The 23,798-nt window shown below is 36.7% G+C and overlaps 4 protein-coding genes across 8 annotated transcripts; 1 reads left to right on the top strand and 3 right to left on the bottom strand.

The window, feature by feature from the left end:
• Positions 1-18: 18 nt before the first annotated feature.
• rft1 (RFT1 homolog) lies at positions 19-8,507 on the bottom strand. Of its 3 annotated transcripts, none has more exons than XM_079884601.1 (14): positions 8,236-8,507; positions 8,050-8,135; positions 7,851-7,970; positions 7,350-7,539; positions 7,152-7,253; positions 6,919-7,053; positions 6,761-6,839; positions 6,623-6,673; positions 5,954-6,084; positions 5,722-5,866; positions 5,495-5,600; positions 4,448-4,697; positions 2,202-2,325; positions 19-171 (listed from the first exon to the last, which is right to left on the bottom strand). In XM_079884601.1, exons 1-14 carry the CDS (start codon positions 8,296-8,298, stop codon positions 83-85), a joined length of 1,671 nt encoding a protein of 556 aa, XP_079740727.1. In that variant the 5' UTR covers positions 8,299-8,507; the 3' UTR covers positions 19-82. The 3 variants fall into 3 exon arrangements, with proteins under 3 accessions (XP_079740727.1, XP_079740726.1, XP_079740725.1); XM_079884600.1 differs by lacking the exons at positions 19-171; positions 2,202-2,325 and adding exons at positions 2,521-2,589; positions 4,162-4,365; XM_079884599.1 differs by lacking the exons at positions 19-171; positions 2,202-2,325 and adding an exon at positions 3,595-4,365.
• Positions 8,508-8,827: 320 nt separating this feature from the next.
• cUnh1orf74 (chromosome Un C1orf74 homolog) lies at positions 8,828-9,983 on the top strand. Of its 2 annotated transcripts, none has more exons than XM_079884660.1 (2): positions 8,828-8,903; positions 8,987-9,983. In XM_079884660.1, the coding sequence occupies exon 2, from the start codon at positions 8,998-9,000 to the stop codon at positions 9,772-9,774; it is 777 nt and encodes a 258-aa protein (XP_079740786.1). In that variant the 5' UTR covers positions 8,828-8,903; positions 8,987-8,997; the 3' UTR covers positions 9,775-9,983. The 2 variants fall into 2 exon arrangements, with proteins under 2 accessions (XP_079740786.1, XP_079740785.1); XM_079884659.1 differs by having other exon boundaries at positions 8,839-8,903; positions 8,991-9,983.
• Positions 9,984-10,927: 944 nt separating this feature from the next.
• Positions 10,928-14,767, bottom strand: sirt4 (sirtuin 4). The gene is made up of 4 exons (XM_079884651.1): positions 14,662-14,767; positions 13,526-14,018; positions 12,316-12,610; positions 10,928-11,412 (listed from the first exon to the last, which is right to left on the bottom strand). Exons 2-4 carry the CDS (start codon positions 14,008-14,010, stop codon positions 11,260-11,262), a joined length of 933 nt encoding a protein of 310 aa, XP_079740777.1. The 5' UTR covers positions 14,011-14,018; positions 14,662-14,767; the 3' UTR covers positions 10,928-11,259.
• Positions 14,768-14,883: 116 nt separating this feature from the next.
• Positions 14,884-22,864, bottom strand: sxph (saxiphilin). 2 transcript variants are annotated; one of them, XM_079884581.1, is made up of 17 exons: positions 22,813-22,864; positions 21,608-21,771; positions 21,406-21,505; positions 21,132-21,311; positions 19,234-19,396; positions 19,083-19,147; positions 18,774-18,931; positions 17,899-18,085; positions 17,669-17,817; positions 17,023-17,113; positions 16,879-16,929; positions 16,616-16,798; positions 15,949-16,096; positions 15,751-15,833; positions 15,491-15,675; positions 15,223-15,409; positions 14,884-15,034 (listed from the first exon to the last, which is right to left on the bottom strand). In XM_079884581.1, the coding sequence occupies exons 2-17, from the start codon at positions 21,761-21,763 to the stop codon at positions 14,991-14,993; spliced, it is 2,130 nt and encodes a 709-aa protein (XP_079740707.1). In that variant the 5' UTR covers positions 21,764-21,771; positions 22,813-22,864; the 3' UTR covers positions 14,884-14,990. The 2 variants fall into 2 exon arrangements, with proteins under 2 accessions (XP_079740707.1, XP_079740706.1); XM_079884580.1 differs by lacking the exon at positions 22,813-22,864 and adding an exon at positions 22,407-22,622.
• Positions 22,865-23,798: the final 934 nt, after the last annotated feature.

Raw genomic sequence — 23,798 nt, 5'->3', positions numbered from 1 at the left:
TTTAGATTAATTTAGAAATGCACCTTAACATGTTTTTAGCTGTAGGATTCAGTGAAACAAAATAGAGTGTATGGTCCCACAGTTACTTTCTTTTGCTGGGTTTGTTAAAGGCAGTCTCAGATCCTGAGCGGACTTTGCTGAAGATGGATGGCGCGACCTTCCCAGCTTGTTCTAACAAAGATACAAAGAGACAGATACTCAGAATACACAATAATACAAACTACATTCAACATCCTACACATTTGAATTTCATTTACCTCAATACAAATTGCTCCATTTATGTAAAATATTCATGTTTGAACTGACAGGACACATCAAATTTGAACTAATAACTAAGAAGTGAATAAAACATTAAATATATTGTAAAATATGAACTTAACATGTAAAGAATCAAAGTGTTTATTAATGGTATACACCAGGGTTCCTCAAACTCGGTCCTGAAGGGCCACTGTCCGGCACAGTTTAGCTCCAACCCTGATCAAACACACCTAGCTGTGAGTTTCTTGTGATCCTGAAGACATTGATTAGCTTGCTCAGGTGTGTTTGATCAGTGTTGGAGCTAAACTCTGCAGGACAGCGGCCCTCCAGGACTGAGTCTGAGGAACCCTGGTATACACAATCTTTGGTTACACTTTACAATAATGTTCATTTGTGAACATTAGTTAATATGAACAATGTTAATATTTAATGGACCTGAGCTAATATGATCTAACAGTTGGGTTGTTATTAACTAATGTTAACAAAGTTACATAAAAAGTGTTACAAAAGTGCTTATTGTTAGTTAATGCATTAACTAATTGCACCTTATTGTGAAGTGTTACCCAATCTTTTAAGTCTTCGATAATGTCATACTGGCAACATTTTCATATTCAAGGTAACATTATTGATAGTCTGTTTCTACAATAGAGATAAATTAATACATTGTAAAATGTTCAGAGGTGGACAAAGTACACAACTTCCTTACTTTAGTGAAAGGACAGATACTACTGGTCAAATATTACTCCATTACAAGTAAAAGTTGTAAATACCGATTTTTACTTAAGTAAAAGTACAGAAGTACTCATTTTTAAAAGTATTTAAGTATCAAACGTAAATGTCAATGCATTGTTTTATTATTTTTGTATGTAATACTTACAGTACCTTATGCCTCTGAATCTCATATCAATATCAAATGTATTTCTTGAACACAGTTCCAGTAGTGTGGGATTGAATGTGAGATTAAATAAGTGCACTCAATAACGTCCACAATGGTTCTGGACACCCAACTGGCTGTTCCCTCAGATAGTGCCCTATTTAAAGTTTTTTGGCTTTTAGTATGAATATGTTAGCCTCACTGTTATCTATAAGCTAGTGTGCTCCAAAACAATGACAAAAATCGCATTTAGAAGACCAAACCTAATGCTGAAAATGAAAATCAGGTTGATGTCAGAAACCAACATCAGATTGACATTAATCTCCAATGTTGGACAGACGTTGTATTGTGGTTAAAAATTAAAATCAGGTTGACGTCAGAAACCAACATCAGATTGACATTAATCTCCAATGTTGGACAGACGTTGTATTGTGGTTAAAAATTAAAATCAGGTTGACGTCAGAAACCAACATCAGTCGGGTTCTGACGTCAACCCAACATTCATTTCCAACCAAAATGCAACCAAAATCATCCCCTGACTGACGTAACTACTTTCTACTCAAGGACCTTGACAGAAATGTAGTGGAGGAAAAAGTAAAACGTTTCCAGAAAAAATAATACTCAAGTAAAGTACAGATACTCAAAAAATTTACTTAAGTAGGCTACAGTACTCAAGTAAATGTACTTTGTTACTTTCCACCTCTGAAAATATTACAACTGGAATCTTAAAGTCGAGATTATAAAAGGCTAATAAAAATGCAAAAAACTATCTTCAGGAATAAAAATATAAACAAATCAATATAAACACATAAGGCACAATAAACATTGCACAACAAGAGTGACTAGGAGTGTCCTCTCTTTGTGTTTGTGTTCTGACTTCCTGCTATATATGGAGTGGAAACACTATAAAATGCAAGCACACACGCACACACTCGCACACAGCTTTTCTTTATCCTCTTGGCCCAAAATAAAAAAATAGGGACACTAGGATTCAATCACATTTCATCACACTACCTTCCAACTGAATTATTACAGTTTCTGCAGATCTAACAGTTGCTACTCGACTCACCGCATTCCTGCATCACCTCAAAGGTCTTGCTCTTCACCTCTGTTCCAAATGCTAGCTTATCCCTGGCTCCAATCAAATCCTCCGCTTTCACCTCGGGCCTCTTAACTTCCTCTTCCCCACCCTGCTGAAGAGAAACAGAAAATGAATAAGCAAAAGGATATTTATTTCTTCTCAGTGTCTCTTCTTTCTCTTACTTGAGACATGGTCAACTCTCAAAATCAGTTGTGATGTCTTAAAGTCTTGCTTAAGTTTCTCTGTTTTATACTTGTTGGATGTGCATTTATACACGCACGCACAGCCTTCCCTTGCCGAGTCCAATCCCAAATGGACCATAATTCCTTTGGCCAAAGCATGAGTCACACGGTTCCTCCTCCCATTTAATCAGTCACTGTTCATGTAGGGATAAACAAACACATGGTTATTTAAGGATGACATCTTCAGTGCGTTCAATTAGTTCCAGCAGCTCAGAAATGAAAACAGTTTATGGTTTGTGTCTTGTATCTGCTTTATTGCTCATGTTGGAGTGCAAGTGTTTATTTGTACACTGTTGTGTTTGGTGGGGTTTTGAGGGTTGCTAAGTGCTTGTTTGTGAATGTTAATTTGTCTCTCTTGTGTATTCCATTAGAATGACATACTTTTTAAGGAGAGGTAATTAGGACTTGCTTATAATGTCCATTAAGTCTTTATACCTACTGCTGTCCTAATGTCGTTTTCACTGGTTTGTAAAACATACATGCAGCATCATTCCTCCAGTCTTCAGTGTCAAATGATCCTTCAGAAATCATTCTAATATACTGATTTAGTTTTCAAGAAACATTTCTTACTATTATCAATGTCGGAAACATTTGTGCTGCCTAATGTTTTTGTAGAAACTGTAATACCTTTTCTTCCCCAGGATTCCCCAGAAAGTTCATTTCAAAAGAACATTTATTTCAATAGAAATCTTTTCTTATAATGGAAACATATTTACTGTCACATCTGATTTTTTTAATGAGTAACGCTACAATGAGTTTTCTTTTGTCAACATTAGTTAACTATATTAGTTAACATGAACTAACAATGAATACTTTGAGGATAGTCAATGGTAATTTTAACACTTACTAATACATTAAGTTGTATTTGTTAACATTAATTAATACACTGTGAACTAACATGAACAATTATATTTTTACTAACATTAACGAAGATTAATAAACACTTGTAAAATGTATATTGCATTATTTCATTGATATTTCATGTTAGCTAATGCATTTTACTAATGTTAACAAATGGGACCTTATAAAGTGCTACCATTTTATAAATCTTTGCTGAATAAAAGTATTAATTTCTTTAATAAAAAAAAATTGTGACCTTAGATAATGGTATTGTATGTAAATCAAAGTCGCAAAACTGTACATTCAATGGTTTTATTTGTACCCAAATATTAGAAGAGTAGACTATATTTTCCCAGTCTTTCAAAGACAATCGTAACCTGAACCATTTTATACATAAACACCATCTATTCAAAGTTCACCACTGATTTACACAGCTATAGTATATCTAGTATGTAATGTAAAAGGTACAATGTTACAAAATATTTGGTCAATGTACACCTTTGGTATGCTCATTAAAACAAGCATTAATGTTCAAAAGACGAAGAATCGTAATGTATTTCTTGGAGATGAAGGAATGACAGGCACATTGGAGCCTTTGATATATTTGCATTACATTACAATATTCTGTGTGTTTGTTCTGTAATCAAACAATAAAATGTTCTATAAGGTATGGACAAGAACCTTCAAACTGTCAGCATCTAAGTAAACTTCTTTTGATGTCATAAGCAAAAACTGAACATAGAGGTACTGAGTCTTCTGGAGTAAATATTCCCATTGTTTTAAGAAAACAAAATATGTTTGTAGAATATTACACACAGTTTTAAAAACTCGAGGCAAAATCTGGTCCATAACATGTTAGTGTCAACCTCACCTCGGGAAGGTTTAGGTGTTTTCAAAGTAAAAGCTCATGTAAGTTTCTTGCTGTATTTGGGTAGCAACTGAGTTTTGACAAACTGCACAAGTTTTGTTTCTGTTAGAAATACTGCGATGACCACACTCAGGAGACAAACTGCCCCCACGGCAACATGAACCAGCCTTAGCAACCAGCCACCATCACAGCAGAACATGCTCTGAAAGACAAAATGGTTTCAAATCAGATTTGAATTAGTTCATCATAACTGTATCTATATTTAAAGTCGCTGGCTACGATACCTCTGAGAAGCCTGTGATGATAGAGCTCACTCCAAGGGCAATTATGACAGCAGAATGTGGGCGGAGCCCCCACAGCGGCGCACATTCGCTTTGCAGGAAATAGCGATGTATGTAAACAATACTGTGAGTGATTCGTAAAGCCATGTTACAGCAATTTGCCAAAATGAAGCCAATGCCTCCTAACATCCAGGTTAGCCAATACGAAAGCAGCAGAAAAGAGACCGACAGGCCCAGCATCACTAGATTATATCTAAAGAGAGAGAGAGAGAAAGAATCTTGTTTAATCAATTTCTTAGAAAATTAAATTTTTAAATATATATAAATTTTTATTTATTTAAATTTTTTTTTTTTTTTTTATATATTTAATATATATATATATATTCTACACTCCGGTTCAAAAGTTTGGGATCAGTAAGTTAAAAAAAGGACACAATTGTCTTGTTTGCATCATTGATCATTATTTTTTCTATTTACCACTGAGGCTGCTTTGAAATGATTTGTATTGTATAAAATAAAAATAAAGATGACTTGACTTGACTTATTCTGGAAGGATGCATTAAATTGATCAAAAGTGAACGTGAAGATGGACTTTTTTAAAATCTTAAATAAATATAAATGCGGTTCTTGAATAGAAAAAAGAAGTTCAAATAAATGTATCCATCAAAAAATCCAGAATTTCTTTTTTAATCATGGTTTACATAAAAATATTAAGCAGCACAACTGGTTTCAACTGTGATAAGAAGCGTTTCTTGAGCAGCAAATCTGCATATTAGAATGATTTCTGAGGGATCATGTGACACTGAATGATGCTGAAAATTCAGCTTTGCCATCACAGGAATAAATTGCATCTTAAACCATATTAAAATATAAAACAGTTATTTTAAATTGTAATAAAATTTCACAATATTTACACAATTTTGGTCAAATAAATGCAGCCTTGGTAGAAGAGCAGAAGAGACTTCTTTTGACAACAGTAAAAAAAAATAAAAATTATAGACCTCCAATTTTTGAACAGTAGTGTATATATAGTAATTATGTGTTGTTCACCTGTCAACCTCTTCTTTGCTCATGGCAGCAAAAACAAAACACTCTGTTACTCCATTAATAGCTAACAGCAGAACATAACAGCTATAACACCGTAGGAGAGCTGGCCCTGCAAAATACACAAACAAACCATTTTAACTTTTATGGCACACACGCAAATAAAAATGTATTTATATGAACTGAAAAGTTAGTCAAATCAGTTATCCAGTATGAGCATATTTGTGATTTACCGGCTCCGCTGCTCAGAAGCTCCCCACCATAGATGTCAAGTGCTAGATGAGAATATGCATAACCAAAAACTGAGATGACCAGACCAATCAAAAGCACCAGCTTCAAAAGACATTCCAGTACCTCAGCTGCCATGGAAACTTCCTCCTGTGAACCAATCAGCGTTTTACAATTACCCAACCCACATCTGGCTGGCTGCACTAAATAAAGTTATGACCATAAACAGATACTGACTTGTTTTTGATGTCGTACATCTCGTCCACGCTCCAGGACATTAGCGAAGAACACATAGAAACTCTCCTCAATGGGCAAGAAAAGAAATCTAGCCACCATTGAGCCCAGATTGTTTATTATATCATAAACCCCTGTTAAAAAAATAAATTAATAATAATAATACAAGTAAAGGAAAATATGATGTGTATAATAGTATAATATTTAATAAAATATAACTGTCCGGCCAAAAAAGAAAGTCGCTGTTTGGATTTAAATAGGCAAATGCTTAAGAGTTTATGATTGGATAATTATTGCAGTGATTATTATGTTTCTAGCATGTTATATGTTTGGCAACAGTTCATCTGGAGTTCATCTGATGGAGTGTGTATCTTTTCATTTCTTAAACAACCATATAGGAAGACATATCATGGCCATATTCCAGGGTGACAATGGCAAGATTTATCAGGCTAAAATTGTGAAAGAATGGTTGGAGGGAGCATGAATAATCATTTTCAAACTTGAATTGGCACCTCTGAGTCCAGACCTTAAATTCATTGAATGTCTTTTATTGGGAAAGTCTCAATAAAAGATCTTTCTTGACCAAAAATGTATGCACATCTTGATAGAAATAGCATCACAACATTTTTTGGCCAGGCAGTGTAGCTTGTGTTTATGAATGTACAAACTCACCCTGGTCTCCAAAGTTAAGCACATTCAAAAAAGTCATCACATAACGCTCGCCTATAAAATCAAAATGAAATATTTATCAACATCATTTAAACAATTACTACTACTAGAACTACGTAACTGAGCATGATGGGCACTTACCTTCTGTAAGTATCTGTTTGAGAAATGACTGTTTGAAAAAGCTCCAGGTTAGTGTGGTCAACTTCCAGTTAAGCAGTGGCTAAAAACAAATATACAGCAAAGTTGTTACACTGAAAGAAAAGTCTACAGCAGACCTTGTGTTGTAAAAGAAGTCACACCTCGTGATCCACTCTAGATGGCAGAAGATCTGTTATGTGACGAACAGGGAACAATTTCTTGTCTGCTTCCTCTGAGCCAAGGAAATGGACGAAGTATAATACATAACAAAGGAGCAAAAACCCTGCATAGACGCACTGTCAAATGAAAAACACACATAATTGAGATTACAAACTGAAAGGTATTGCAACCGAAAGCTATAGATGTTGTATACGTTCAAACATACTGTACATACCTGGGCTGCAGAGAAGATATAGAGCCCCCATTGAGGCGCTGAGACCACCAACACTACCGTAACAAGACATTTAGCAATCATGGCTAAGCTTTCCGTAATCACCTGTGAATATGCATCATTTGATCAGATGGTTTAATCTTATTCAATCTACAGTGATTCTGAAGTGCAATTTAAAGTGTGAAAGGCAGATTCCGACACCTTCAAACGGACGAACATGTGCGCGTGTGCAAGAACCCAAAGAGGTTCGGCCAGCAGCTCTGTGAGTGCAGAAAGGCAGAACAATCCAACAGCGGGAACATAATGCGGGATGGACTCTGGATCAGGTGCCTGGAGCACCCAACACCACACACACACCAATAACACACCCCACACACACCCCAGAGGAAATCTGCCAGTTTGAGAAGAAAGTCAAAGAAAGAGAAAAAAAACAACATTTTAATTTTTAGGGGAAATATTCCTTATGCAATTTGCTGTCTGTGAATCTCTAATTGGTGGAATTTTTGCAACAAACAATATAGCTGTTAAACATGATTATTTAAAAAAAATAAGACAAGCAGATGGCTTCAACAAAAGGATGAAAATGAACAGAAAGGGGCCTTAATGAACTATTTGGCAGCCAGGGAGCACTAAAAGATTAATCATAAAGTATTCATTTATTTTTATTATAGTTTTTATCAACATTTCATTTCTTGTACTTACGTGAGCCATAACAAGTTGATGACCTGTCTCCAGTTACGCCCCGCCCCTTCGCCGCTTAGACACGCCCTCCGGAACGCCTCCCTAGACAGAAACACCAGTGTAGAATAGAGCAGCATCAACCTGTAACAAAAGCAAACGTTGCGGTTTGTGGCCCATTCAAACGAATATTCGAGTTTATATTTTGTAACCGTAAACCCACCTGACATTTACCACGCCCATCAGCTCCTTGGACACGAACCGCAAAGTAAATGCATTCAAGAGAAATGTCAACACTCGAAACATCACCTGAAATATAAAGCATTTCAAGAGGATTATTACTTTATTATATGTCTCTAATAAAGGTGTATTTAGTGTCTGTATGTGCGTACACGTTGGTTAATCGTACCTGAAGCAGGACATTATAAGAAGCCAGTGTTGAAGCACTCTTGAGCACATCCTCTGAGCCCATTGTGAACTTTACTTTTTTAACACAACTAACGTTATTTAAAATCACTAACAACAAAATCACCGAAATTCACCGGTAAAAAATAAGCGCTGCATTCGCTTCATTGTACAGATATTATTTACTATGATTCTGCACTAGTAGTATTTGCCATTTGGTACTATGGTATTTCACAACTGTACAAGTTGTCAAATAAAAATATACTTCCGTTTCACAAACATTTCAAAATAAAAGTCCGTGTATTTCGGTGACGTTTCTAACTAAGGCTTTATTTGGAAATAGACGACTCGCGTTATTTTACAAATATTCAAAATGTTAATAAAACACTGACCCGAGACTAAATCTATGTTCAAGTTCAATTTGTTTCATAATTGTATTTATTTTGAAGCACTTTTAACTTGTTCAAACTTTTTACAGGATGTTGATGGGGTTTTGATTCATCCAAGTGATTCTAATCTTTTGAATCACCTTCAACAAAAAATATTCGTTCAGTGCTCTTTTTGCAGGTTATGATCAATTCAAATAACCATTTACTCGATTCGTTAACACCGAGTCGATAAAAATGTGTCTTTCAACAACACCTCTACTATGGACCTGACCAATGCTTGAATGTGAGCCTTCTTTAATTAAGTGCTGAACAATTTTGTGTGTCCTGCTGTCAACAAATATATATTTTTTAATTATGTGTCCATAGAAAGGGGCGCAATGGTTGCCAGAGAAATGCTAATTTCGGCCGCACAGAAGTTATTGTGTCCTCGTAAGAAACGTTTATCTCCGTCTACATGTCTTGACGTTACTGTTCAAATAATGGCTGTGGATCTGGGAGTCAAACCTGCGCTGTTGTACGACAGTAACGCAGCATCTCCAGAACAGCTTCACCTGTACCTCAGTTCACTGCAGGAGTCTGGAGTTGTAACCAATTCACTACGGATACTGTCCATAGATGACAACACATTCATTTTTAACCCTGCCACTGTTCAGTCCCACTTGGATGAACTACTCAAAAGCAAAAGTCTCCTTCTGATTGACGTATGTCCCTCAAGAAAGCAGCCTGTCTTGGCTGGCTTGGAAAAGAGAACTGAGGATATGATCAAAAGTCTTTCAGGAGTCTTCATGAATGAGATAGACTCTGTGATTCTGATGGGAGAGGAGTTGTATAGTGACTGGAACTTGTGTACTCTCTTTGGAATCCTGTTAGGTTATCCAGCCTCCTACTGGTTTGACCAAACTAATGGATTTGGGAACTGTCTTTGTATGACACCACTGGTGGTGTGCACTGTTTGGATCACATGGCAAATACATGACATAAATCATCGCTGTTGTCTTTATTCATTTAGTGTTCCTGAGGAGCTGTGGTCAGAAGTACAAAGTCATATGCAACAGTGGATGGATCATTTGAGAGAGAGATTTAACAAACAGACAGTTCTGACTGATCTCTGCTTTTCTAGGGATGCCGTCACTTTGCCCTCTGTGACCCTTTGAATAAACCTGATTTCTTTCTTTTTATTATTGTCATTTTGTCAATTGTAAATATGTATTTTATCAGAAACATTACATTCATGTTTTATTTGTTTAATTTCTTTTTCCATGCACCGCATATTTTCAGTATCATTTCTGTTTTCCGTGGATTTCATACCAAACAACATATAATAATGTGTGCATTGTGTTGGTAACAATAAAATAAGGCAGTGGATCTCAATCTTTCTGACTCCAAAGCTATTTGTTCAAAACAATATATATATATATATAGTCGGAGCTGATGTGTATTTCTGTTTTAATAAAAAAACTAAAAAATATCAGTTTAATATTTGAATCTTTATTTTTACCCTCAGTTTCACAGAGTCCCGGACTAAAATGCATGTTTGACTGAAAGCATCTTGCACTGATATATCTTAAAATATGTCAGTGTCATTGTTTTGTCTCAAGATGCACACCAGTAATGTTTTTTATTTTCTTTCTAAGGCACGTTTATAAAAGCTACTTAAATACCCTAACTAAACTAAGGCCTAATCCTGGCTCAATCTAAGTCCTGTCTGTGAAACCGGGCCATAGGGTTTTTTCTTTTTTCTTTTTTTAATTTATGGGGGCCTCCCTGGAAGTTTGCTGAGGCCCCCTAGTGGGCTTCAGACCCTTGGTCGAGTGCAACTGGATACAGGTACTATCAGTGCTAATATACAGTACACACAGTTATGTATAAAAAAAAGTAAAAAATAAATGTCCTTTTCAAATTCCAACTTATCTGCATACACACAGTATACTATATATACACTACTATACCAATTCTCAACTGCTTGATTGTTTATATCATCATAAATTGTAAACTATATTATTGCACAGCTTTAATCTGGAGAATGTGACGATAGGCATGAAGATATTAAGATATTATAAACCTTCACATTATCGTTTTGAAATGTGTTTTGTGTAAAGTGCTATAATACAATTGGTTTGATTTGAGGTTTATTGTCAGGCAAAACAAATGATTAACATTTTAAAAACATCCTGATACATTCACATATTCATTTATGTAATCAAAATATATAAATAATAGTGATTAATACATTTAACAAAACTACCATTATTAAATAAAAACAAAAAGTTGTATCCATATGGCTTATTTAGAATGTCATCATTACCATTAATGTTTCCCACACTGATTCTTGAGGAGCTGGGTAACTTTTCAGAGTGCATTCTATATGGGAAATGCAGATGTCCCTGTATAAACCCACTTTATCATTTTAAAGATATCATTTAAACAACTCATTTGTACTGATGCTTTATTCTGTATTGCACTTTAAACTCTAGCTAACTAACCAAGAATGTGTGAATATGTTAAATGTAGTCATTTGAGGTAGAGATCTGTTGTATTATGCAGCCTAGAACCAAACCAAAACTATGTTCCAGTAATCTTGTGATGAGCTGTGGATGGAGTGTTGAGGTTCAGAAGAGCTTCAAGGAAGAGTCCGTTTCTCAGTTGAGTTGAATGGCAGGCAGCACTTCTCCACAACGAGCACTCACCCTGATGTCAGTGAGATGATCAGCTCTTGTAGGTCCTATATTCACCATCGCTATTGGAAGTTTTCTTTCACTAGCGGCGAGTAGAAAGCGGTACCCAGAAAAAACCTGAAAAAGGAAACCAGATACCTCCACTTTCACAAAAGTCAAGGAAGAGAAAAGTATTTGCCTTATCTATAGGTCAGGGATACTCATTAACTAGGTCAAACTCTTGTCAAGCACACCTGAACCAAGTACTTAAGAACTTCTTAATTTGTTTATTTGAAAATTAGAACAAGATGCACTGGAGTAGGTTTGGAACTAGTAGTGGGGATCATTGTTATTTTAGGATCATTGAGATACTATTATAGTTTTTTATTAACATTTTGAATTAGCTTTCATTTATATCATTTCCATTTTTATTTTATTTTAAAGTTTTAGTAATTTTGTTGCATGTTTTTGTCATTTATGCATTTAGCAGATCCAAAGCAACTCGCAAAAGAGGAACAAAATCAACTTGTCAAGCAATTTATCCAACAATATTTATAATATACAATGTAAAGTTTATTGGACAACTAGATTAGGAAGGAAGCTAGAGAAGAGGTAAAATGCTAAGACAAGTAAGGATTTTTTTTTTAGTGTGTGTGTAAGTGCATTCATTTAAGGGCATGGGGTGGTTCAGTGACCCCATTTTTGTCTTTTTTTATTTTTTAATATGTCTGTATATTAATATGCCAGTTTATTATTTTTTATTTAAGTTTTAGTTATTTTAGTAAATCAAGTTAAACTAAATTGTGAGAAATGTTACCTTTGCAACAAGCTGATTTTTTACAAATATTTTATATTTATAAAAAATATAGATGTTTATATATATTTTATATTTATTTTATTTGAGTTAATGTTTATTTTATTTCAAGTAATGTACATTTTTATAGTTTTAGTTAACTATTATAATCCTGGGGGTTAGTAGGAATGAGTAACCCTGTTCTAGGTGCATAGTAATTTTTTTGATATTGATGAAACATTACTCACCTGAAGAGAAGATCCAGCCACAAGCACTGCATCAGACTCAGCCAGCTTGTTATACACAAAGTGAACTGTAGTCCGGTTCACTACATCACCAAAGAAGGTCACCTCAGGTTTGAGTACACCGCCACAGGCATCACATGCAGGCACTCTGAAGTTCAACACCTGCTCATCCTCCAGAAACACATCTCCATCTGGGGCCACAGCACCTGCACTTGCTTCCCAGCCAGGGTTCAGAGCTACAAAACGCTCCTGAAGCTCGGCACGTGGAGTCAGTTGGCCGCAGTCCAAACATACAACCCTAGGCGAAACATAAATTTGCAAGAACATATAGCTTTTTTCCTCATAAACTCTACATCCCTTTTAACACTGTAATCAATGATCATTAAAGTCACCATGAAATCAAAAAAAGTTTTTTTTTACATTTTTTTTAAAATGTTTTTTAAAAATTTGTTTCAGGATCAACCGGTCACTCACATGAGATCGCAGCAATAGAAAACGACAACAATTCAATCAATTCCTGATGAAAAAAATCAAGTCCCACCCTACATATTTTCTTGTTTGAAAAGCCGTTTCACTCGGATATACGTCACAATAGACTATTGCAACTTCTGTTTCATGCTGACTTTAAGCGTGTGCTGTGTCCTGTGCTGTGATCGATTTAACTACACTGACACTATCGGATATCAAAAAAACTTGAACTAAATTGAGCTGGATGATAACACTATTGTTGTTTGTAGAGATGCTTTACAGCTGAAATTTAATTGGTTTCATAATTGATGAATTTTTAAATATGAAGCTCTTTCATGGTTTACATCATATCTCACTAATTGACAATTATTTATTTCTATTCACAACTTCAAATCTTCCATTTCTCCTCTCACTCAAGGTGTTCATCAGGGTTCCGTTCTTGGCCCAATACTATTCAACATATACAACATCACATTATGCCTGTATTACCTTCAGCCTGGGAAAGGTGCTTTATAAATAAAACATTATCAATATATTTATTGAGATCAATAATATTTTATTTTATAGCTGCTTTACAGCAGAATTTGAATTAGTCTAATATTTGATGAAGTTTGCATCACTGATTCTGTTATTTTCTTATTTATTACTGTGAAGCTGCTTTGAAGCAATCTGCCTTGTATAAATCGTTAGAGAAATAAAGGTGACTTGACTGTTTGTGTGTAGACCTTTGTGTAGATCTAGTTACCTGTGTGTAGATCCATGAAGTTCGGTAAGTCTCTGTTGTCCAGCCTTTAAGTGTAAGGCATCTACATTCTGAGTGACAAGCCAGTGCAATTTTCCCTTTTCCTCCCAGTCCCGTAATGCTAAATGTGCTGAATTAGGCTGGTGTGAAGAGAACTGCGGCCACCCCATGTAGTTCCGGGCCCAGTATCGCTGCCTCGATTTTGCACTGCGCACAAACTCTGAGTGCTGCATAGGCCGCCTGTTAGTCCGTGCATACAGTCCCACACCCTCTGATCTATAGTCTGGAATTCCAGATTCAGTGGACAGTCCGGCACCGCTAATTACAAACAGCCGCGAAGCCTGTGACACAAAGGCCTGGAGTTGTTCCAAAGCACTGGAGTCAATTGAGCCACTGGCAGGAACAAATCGTTGTACACTAGCTTGTATTGTAGAAGCACATCTTCCCACTGCCACATGTGGAGGCAGGGATCTCCATGGCAACAGCATCTACAGACCTGTTCATACAACCGCCGATAAAAACAAACAACTCTTTATCAACAACACAATACTCTGCACAATAGTTTGTCAACCATTCAATCAATTTTACCATTAAATGTTATGGTCTGAAATATAGAATATGTACTAATTAAGTTGTGCATAATTAATTAATAAATTTGAATATATATGCTTAAAAAATGACAAATAATTTAAAAATAATATTCATGCTTCCATTACTGGAGCAAAGATTGGTCTGTAAATTAACAGTAGCCTAATAGTTGTATGAAACTTAAAGTGCACGGCCTTAAAAGTGTATGGAATTAATTCACCATTATAACACTTCTGAACATATTGTCCATTACATTCAATGGTTTTTGATTATAAAGTCAATTATTAGGCTACGTTATTAAGGTAACGATTAAAATAGCCAAATCAGTTAAATCACAGATTTTGTTACGTCTTAAGGCTGTTTGTTTGAGTAAAACTTGAAAAAGTCGGTGGAATGTATGTGACCAACTCGTTGTATAACACTTGACGTTACTTGATTTAAATGTCAAGTAAGCTAGGACAATAATAAACATGGAATGACATTATGCCACGTGCGAAACTATATTTTAACACATATTTCAGATGTACAACTAATTTAATTTAATAACGTACCTGTATTAATAAAATCCTCAGCACCAAAAGTCTTCTATTTCGTAAACATTAGTACAGTAGCTGCAGCGGTCGTCAAAAAATAACTTCCGTGTTGTTACACAAGTGCATGATGGTAAATGTGGTTTAGTGAACGTCCTCGCTTTTTGGCACGCTGAAATATCTCCATCTGTGTTCTTTGACGAAATTGATAAACTCTAGTATTGCACTCACAGATATAAAATATATCTTCAAAGAGTATTTTATTGTATGTCAGGAATGATACAAAAGAAATCATATATGACCCATGCTTCTTTTTAACATTGTCATAAATGCCATTTCATCTAGGTTGTTTAGAATATGCTGCACACATCTTGATTGCAGAACTGTAAGATTTCTGTAAAAAAAATTAAAGTGCAATTAAAATATCCATGAATAATTATTGAAATAAGAGACATTTTACCTATGTGCATTTTTATAAAATCAAACTCTTTTAAAAATCCAGTGATTGTAATACTATAAATGCAAACAAATAATTGGTATGCAATGCATAAAATAATAATGTTTTTTTTTTTTTTTTCTTACTTGAGTGTGTGCAGTTAAAGATGCTTTCAGCCTGTGAATAGAACTCGTCTCCCAGAATGGTGCGATAGTCCACGTGACTTGTGTGAACGAGGCACTTTGTGGCATCTTTAAAGAGCAGGTCACTCTCTCCATACTGCTGAGACTCAAACAGGTGGAACCCAGTATCTGGACGAGCTGCTATGGTTTCCTATAGCGCAAAAACACATCAGTATTCGGATTCTAAAAGACTCCCGAATCAATCAGATGATTATAATTTCAGTGTGCAGACCTGCGACTTCATTAAGAGGTCATAAATGCGAGCTGTAAGAACAGGACGTGTCATAACAATATTTGGAGGGACTGCCCCTAAGTTACAGGTCTTCCATTCTGTCAGAGGAGCCCGACTGCCATCGCTGCAAAGCAGCTCAAAGTCCAAAGGGAGCCAACCCTCGGCCCAGCCACTGGTGTTTAGACCTGTCCATCAAACATATCACACATTAATATCAATGAGATTCATCCCAATGACATTTCTCATTGTGTACATCTTACGTTCAATGTTGCTCTCCAGATTGTGGTGTTCCATAAAGGCCACATCTCCAAAACTCTTCCCACTGGGGTCTCCAACCAAGCATCTGGAGTAAAAGACATTTTGAAGCCTGCAAAGCTGTATGGTTGCACTATAATACACTAGCAATGGGTGATCAGACATATTTTCCTGTACACGATTTTATTGGAACTGTTCCTCACCTTAATGCACCCATATTGCCATAGTAACGCTCATTATGGTTGTCAGCACACCGTTTGGTGGCAGCTTCTTCAGTCCCACCCATACACACCTTACATAGATTGCCTTGACTTCCAGGCAAACAACCTTTCCAAAACACCTCAGCATACACTGAAAACAGAGAGTAACATTAAATAGGACCTATTACGCTTTTTTACATTTTCAACTTTTTTAGTGTGTAATGTTGCTATTTGAGCACAAAGTCCACTCCGAAGGGAGTTATCTTCTGTATCAGTGAGCACTGTTTCTGAACTCCCTGAAATGACTAGATTGTAGTCTTGAGATTTCTTCCAGGAAAGTACACACCACAATATTCCTAATTTAAATAATTCCTGCTCAGGGCACTGATCCAGCTGGCCAATCAGAGCACATTGCTCTTTCAGAAAGAGGTGCTTCCTAGAGAGAGGAACTAAACAGAGCGTTACTGAAAGTCTGGGAAGAGAGGTGCTGCAACAATATAAAATATGTGGAAAATAATAAATGTGTTTTTTGTACATTGAAGTACAAGACCACAAAAATCAAAGACTTTGTAAAAGGGCATAATATGTCCTCTTTAAATGTAAGTCACTAAAATATTATATTTGAACGGTTTGATAAAGATACCATGCAATAGAAAGGAAAATGTAGTACCATTATTCGGCTCACATGGGGCGCTGCTGTTGTGCTCTGTGCTAAGCATGTGTCTTACAGGTAAAACCCAGCCAGCAGGGCTGTACATGTGACCGTGGCAAGAGCGTCTACCGCCCAGGCTTCCAAAATATAAACTCCGGCTTGTCCGACGAACAACTGCCACACCATACACCGATGGTAATTCTGAAGAGACAAATATATTTTATAAAGACATAATAATATGGATGTATCATTTATGTTAAGCTTGTTTTACTTCTTATTACCATCACTTTCAAAATGGCCACCTGCTCCTTCAGGAATCTCACATTTCTCTCCTAAATTTCAAATGAACCAACAAAGAGAAAAACAAATCAGGGTGAGATGAACTTGAAGACATGAGTGAGTATGACTCTGGATGTTTTACATACCATAATATTCAGTCACCACAGGGACAAGGCCACATTTCCCAGCTATGAAGGCATGAGTGGCATCCAGAGAAACAGCATCCACCTCATCCCTCTGTGAAAATGAACAAATGATTCAGTTTTAGGCACTGATACTGAGACGATCGGCAATGTTGGTATAGATATCGAACACTAAAACTTAAAAAAAAAACATTTTCTTTAATTGAATTAAATGTGAAATAAAATAAAATATAAATATTAGATGAAAAACTACTGAAATTAGGAAATGTTGCCTTGGCAAATAGCTGAAATAAAATAGGTTTGAGTAGAAGTACTAAAATAACTAAAACTGAAATATTGTTTTTAAAGCTAAATAGAAATATATATAAAAAAATGAAAAATGAGCTCATTGCAAAAATAATAAAACTTAAATGAAATGAAAATATATACTATAATAATAATACTAGTAAAATAACACTGAAAATCACTTACAAAACCAAATTTACATATATCTGTAAATGAGGGGTAAACTCAGAAAATGTACAGGCCATAAATATTTTTGGTGATGAAACTGTATTCTGCAATATTTTGTATCTAAAATAAAATGATGTTTGTTATAGATATTTGTTTAAACATAAATCACAACTGCTGAAAAATTGTCTTACTAGACCTTGATCTTCTCAATGCAGTCACTCATAGATGAGGCTTTTACACACACCAGAGGATCGGATTTTATGTTAAGAGCCCACTGCTCGCATTTCTTCTGTTCAGCATGACTTATACAGCACCACCTCACCACACTGTCCTCCAGCGAGCTACCTAACCACACACACGCACAAATTAAAGTCTAAGCTTATCATTTCCAAGATTACATGGTACAGAGGGGAAGCAATCTTTCACCTTCATGTCCAAGGCCCTTGAGCAAGGCCACATAGTCCAGTCCAAGAACCTGGCTCATATCCATGTCTTCCATCAGAACTAATAATTTCTCAGTCACATCTTTGAAGAGAAGGTCACTCCAACCATAGGTAGCGGATTCAAACAGCTGGAAGCGCTGACGCTCCCTTCCCCTCCAACCAAACGACATCTTTAAAAGAAAACAAAGAAGCAAAGATGTTTTTCTCTCTCATAAGATACTGAAATCCTATCAGCCAAGATAATAATAACATTATTAAGGAACATCGCCAGGAACCTGAGGTCAACTTGACACTGGCAATCTGTTAAAGGGATAGTTCACCCAAAAATGAACTCTCTGGGACAATCATTTAAGTATCTTCTTTTATATTGCATACATATTTGGAATGACATGAGGATGAGTAAATGATAACAGAATTTTCATTTTGTACCCATTTAAGATCAGTTTTTCCATGTACTACAAGACTCTGGATTTGTGTCAGGTTTGAGTTTGTAGTTACTGAAATACCTTATGTTTTAATTTTACCATTATGTGTCCTGCATACATTACACTTTGCATCTCTTTGCCAGGGGTGTCCAATCCTGCTCCTGGAGGGCCACTGTCCTGCAAAGTTTAGCTCCAACCCCAGTTAAACACACCTGAACCAGCTAATCAAGGTCTTAATAGGCATACTTGAAACTTCCAGCAAGTTGGAGCTAAACTCTGCAGGACAGTGGCCCTCCAGGACCAAGTCTGAACACCCTCTTTGCTCAGCAAATAAATAAAAGGAGATTGAGACATTTCTGGTTTGTTGGATGGATCGGATGGTCGGATCAGACAATTTTTAAATGTCAGTTTTAGCCTTCAACACAAAGCATACCTGGGCAGCGACCAATAACTTCCGGGCAATTTTACGCGTGTTCATTCTTGTGACCACACCCGCTCCAGGGCCTCGTCCAAGGTTACACCTTTTAAAACTGCTGAGCGGAGCATGAGTACCATCTGTACAAAGCAGTCTGAACTCATCTTTCTCACTTTCTGTTGAGTAAAGTGATCAAATAGAAACAAGAAAGAGAGGTCTTCATCATATAGGATTTAATCACTAGTGCACCCATATAAACATAAATGTTACACCATGAATGTACAATTTGTTCAAATAAAAAGTTGTGTAAGAGTTCATTGTGTTAACCATCTATGCTGTCCAGAGCTGTGTGATCCACAAAGGCAACATCTCCTGCCCGTGACTGCAAACATCTGAAAGAAAAACAGTTGGACTTTAAGATCCTAAAGGTAACTTGGCAGTGACTCACTGATTCAGACGTAAATAGGATTATTTTAACCTGAGTGCTCCTTGGTTGTGGTAGAATGGTTCACTGTGAGATGTCTCACAATGGAAATTTTTCTGACGAATGTATGATCTTTGACCTTGGCACAAGGAACAAAGGCTGGCTGCCATTGTAGTTGCTCCAGGCACACAGCTGGCATTGAAGAAAGCGCTAACCGCTGACAAAACAGTCAAAATATGAGCACTGGGAACTCGACACAATCATACATATTTTTGAAGACTTTATTTGGTTTGGGAGAACATGATGGAATACTCCCTAGGTTATGACCAAATTACAGAGTGACTGGAAATATACCAACAACAACAACAACAAAAATCTGGGAAATAACTTAAAACTTAATCAGAATTTTCTGGATTGATCTTTTATAGACTGTTATGTGTTGTTTAGTGTTATTTTTATATTCTAACATATTAGATTTTGACGTTTAAGGTTTTCATGTAATATTTACACTCACCGGCCACTTTATTAAGTATACTTGTTCAACTGCCCATTAACGCAAATATCCAATCAGCCAATCACAAGGCAGCAACTCAATGCATGTAGACATGGTCAAGATGATTGAAGTTCAAACTGGGCATCAGAATGGGAAAGAAAGGTGATTTAAGTAACTTTGGGCTAATGGTTAGTGAGTCAGACTGGTAACCCCAATGTTGTGGGTTCGATTCTCAATACCAACAGGAAACGACTGAGGTGCCCTTGAGCAAGGCACCTAACCCCAAATCACTCCCTCTGCGCCACACCAAAAATGGCTGCCCACTACTGCACTAACTTGGATAGATTAAATGCAGAGGACAAATTCCGAGTATGGGTTATCATACTTGGCCTTTACATGTCACTTCACTTCAACATGGCATGATTGTTAGTGATGAGCTGGTCTAAGTATTTCAGAAACTGCTAATCTACGATTTTCACACACAACTATCTCTAGGGTTTATAGAGAATGGTCTGATAGAAAGAGAAAACATCCAGTGAGCAGCAGTTTTGTGGGTGAAAATGCCTTGATGTCAAAGGTCAGAGGAGAACCAGACTGGTTTGAGCTAGAAAGGCAACAGTAACTCAAATAACCACGCGTTACAACTGAGGTCTGCAGAAGAGCATCCCTAAACACACAACACATCGAAACTTGATGTAGTTGGGCTACAGCAGCAGAAGACCACACCGGGTGCCACTCCTGTCAGCCAAGAACACGAAACTGAGGCTACAGTTTGCACAGGATCACCAAAATTGGACAATAGAAGACTGGAAAAACGTTGCCTGGTTTGAGTGAGATTCTCATTTCTGCGGCAACATTCAAATGGTAGGCTCAGAATTAGGAGTAAACAACATCAAAGCATGGATCCATTCTGTCTTGTATCAAAGGTTCAGGTTGGTGCTGGAGGTGTCATGGTGTGGGGGATATTTTCTTAGTTCCAACTGAGCATTGTTTATATGTCACAGCCTACCTGAGTATTGTTGCTGACCATGTCCGTCCCTTTATGACCACCGTATACCCATTTTCTGATGGCTACTTCCAGCAGGACAAAGTGCCATGTCACAAATTTGGCCTCCAAATGGCCTTTACTCAAATGGCCTCCACAGTTACTAGATCTCAATCCAATAGAGCACCTTTGGGACTTGGTGGATGATGTCAATATGGACCAAAATCTCTGAGGAATGTTTTCAGAACCTTGTTGATTCTATGCCACAAAGAATTAAGACAGTTCTGAAGGCAAAAGGGGGTCCAACCCAGTACTAGCAAGGTGTCCCTATAAAGTGGCTGGTGAGTGTATATATTATTTTATTTCGATTAACAATAATGAATCATTTTAATTAATGAAATATTTTGTAATAGTTTTAAATTTAGTCAACAATAACACTGCTTATATACAACTTATGATTTGCGGTTGTCTTACCCTGACTGAGGGGCTCATCCTCTCCCCAGGGCAGGAGGTTTCGAGAAAGGAGATGTCCCAAAGGGAGACTCCAACCTGCAGTCCAGCGAGCTCCACTATGACAGCTCCTACTGCCCTTCAAAGAGCGCATATTAAAAGAACTATTGTTCCTGACCACCGCAACTGCAAGAATACAGCCACCTAACAGATGGAGGAGACAAAGTGGAAAAGGAAGATGTTTACATAGTGCTAGCAGAGTGTGATGCCTATGAAACTACATTAGGATTTTGTATACCATCTCTGTAGATTTCCTTTGCAACTACTGTGAGACCGAACTGTTTTACTGCAGAGTACACCTCTCCAGCATCCAGAGTCACTAGGTCAGCTTTATTATCCTGATAAAAGATAGTGGCAGAATGTAAACCATCTACTTTTATGTCTCAGGGGTTGATTTTTTAAATTAAAATAGAGCTTATGCAGTATCATACGTCACCCACCCGTATCTTATTAATGCAGTCAGCTGTCCCATAAGCTTTCACACACGAGAGACGTGCGAAGGCTGTGACCGCTGCAGGTGGAAGGACAGCGACCAGTGCTTTAGCCAGCTCTGCACACTTTCTCTGCTCCGGCTCTGATACTGTACACCAGCGCATCTTCTTACCTGAATGCAGGTATACAGGCATACACTTACAGAACATTTCAAGCAACTTTCCGTCATGATTAGTATTAGAATTCATATTTCCAAATACATAGATTGTGAGAGATTCACAGAAATGAAACATTCACACACACACACACACACACACACACACACACACACACACACACACACAAAAATAGAATGAGATCACAAGCCATCATGTTAGGAGTTTCACAAAAATTCATAAATACAATGACATTTGCAATTTATTTGTGGCTCATAATCTATTTATTTGGAAATATGAAACTTTTGTTAAACAATATGAAATTATGTCATTACTTAGGCTTAAATAACTTAAAATTTAGAGGATTTATTAATTTATTATTGATTGACACAATAATATCGGTAGCCTACCTCGCACGCTAATTTAATAACATAATATATTAATAATATATCATTAATAGATATATATATTTAGCGCGGTATGTTACTGTTAATTGGAAGCAACATTTTGCAACCACTTATTGCTACTGAAAGGTCTGGCAGAGCAGCAGACATTTCTGTTTACTCCCTAATCCTGAAATACGTTCAAAACTCTGAGAATTTTTAAATAATTATTTTGCTGCTTTTCTTAATTTTGGCAAGCTCGCACTTACCCCAGCTGGTGATGGTGCACAGCAGCAGAATGACAACAATAACTCCCACTCGCTTCATCATAGTATCAGAAATCTCTTCTAGGAAAAATAAATCACAGTAACTGTCTAACGTTACATCGAGTCCTGTACAGAAGTTTCAGTTGAACGGGCATTTCGCCTAGAGAAGATCTAATTGTTTTGCGCGAGTCTGAAAAAATACGTATTGGGCAAGCGGGTGTTTCCAAAGCGAATAGTTCTTATAATAAATGTGCACATATGGAAAATATTACTGGAACTCTTGTGTCACGTGGAACATTCTCGTCCAGGCATATTTTCTTGCCTGGCGTTTGATGGCATTTCCTGAAAGCGCATTTTGTTTGGCATCGTGTTAAATGCTATTAATGGTATTAAATGCTACTGGACTTACATTGAAGCAGCAACGGAGTCCAGGTGTAGCTTACGTGCAAATGAAGATGCCAAGATAGGATCCAACCAAACTAACAAAAGTTTGTTCCAAGAACGTTTTGCTAACTTTATTAAGTTAGCTAAACGTTATTTCTGAACGTTCTACTGTTCTCTAGACGTTCAAAATGTATTTTTTAAAGCGTTCCTTTTTAGCTGGGAGCATTCCAATGTCACAAAAGGCCAACATCATTTTAATTCAGGTAATCCATAGGATCTCAAGTTAAATTAAAGCTGCAAGCAGCGATGAAAGGGCCCTCGCACCCGTGCCATCAACACTCGGTGGCTTTAGGAAGGCAGAGCATGGTTGGGAAATGTACATTTAAGGAGGTATATATAGTAAGAGTATGTCAAAGTCAGTTACAAAATGTTTTGTATAATGGTGATAATAGCATGCTTCATGACTCAGCTAAGTGTTGCTAGCATGTTCAGTCTGTTTCTAGCATGCTTAGTACACAATAATTATGTGGTTAGTACTGCATTACTGTGTTAACCATGTCAGTTTCTGTTGCCAGTAGGTGGCGTTATGACTATAACTGAATATGAGCATGGATGTGTGTTCAGGACAGAACTCTTATCAAACATGTGAAGTTTGGTGCAAATTGGACATTGCCTTCTTGAGTAACAACAAAGTCATGTTTCATTGAATTAGCATTCTTTAGAACTTAGCTAAGCATTGTTAGCATGTTTTAACATGTTGCTAGAACGGCATCAACGTGTTAAACATGTCACTTCCTGTTGCCAGTTGGTGGCGCTATTACTATAACTGAACATTCTCATGTAGATGTGTTCAGGCCATGACTCTTATCAAAAGTGTGAAGTTTGGGGCAGATTGGACATTCCATGCCTGAGTTACAGCAAATTCCTATTTAATTGCAATAATAGCATGCTTTAGCACTTGGCTAAGAGTTTGCTAGCATGTTTTAGCATGTTTCTAGTATGTTGTTAGCA

The sequence above is a fragment of the Squalius cephalus genome, assembly GCF_949319135.1.
Source record: "Squalius cephalus genome assembly, chromosome: 10".
Classification (NCBI taxonomy): Eukaryota; Metazoa; Chordata; class Actinopteri; order Cypriniformes; family Leuciscidae; genus Squalius; species Squalius cephalus.
The sequence above is the reverse complement of the archived record's forward strand: the minus strand, read 5'-3'. Positions and strand labels throughout refer to the sequence as shown.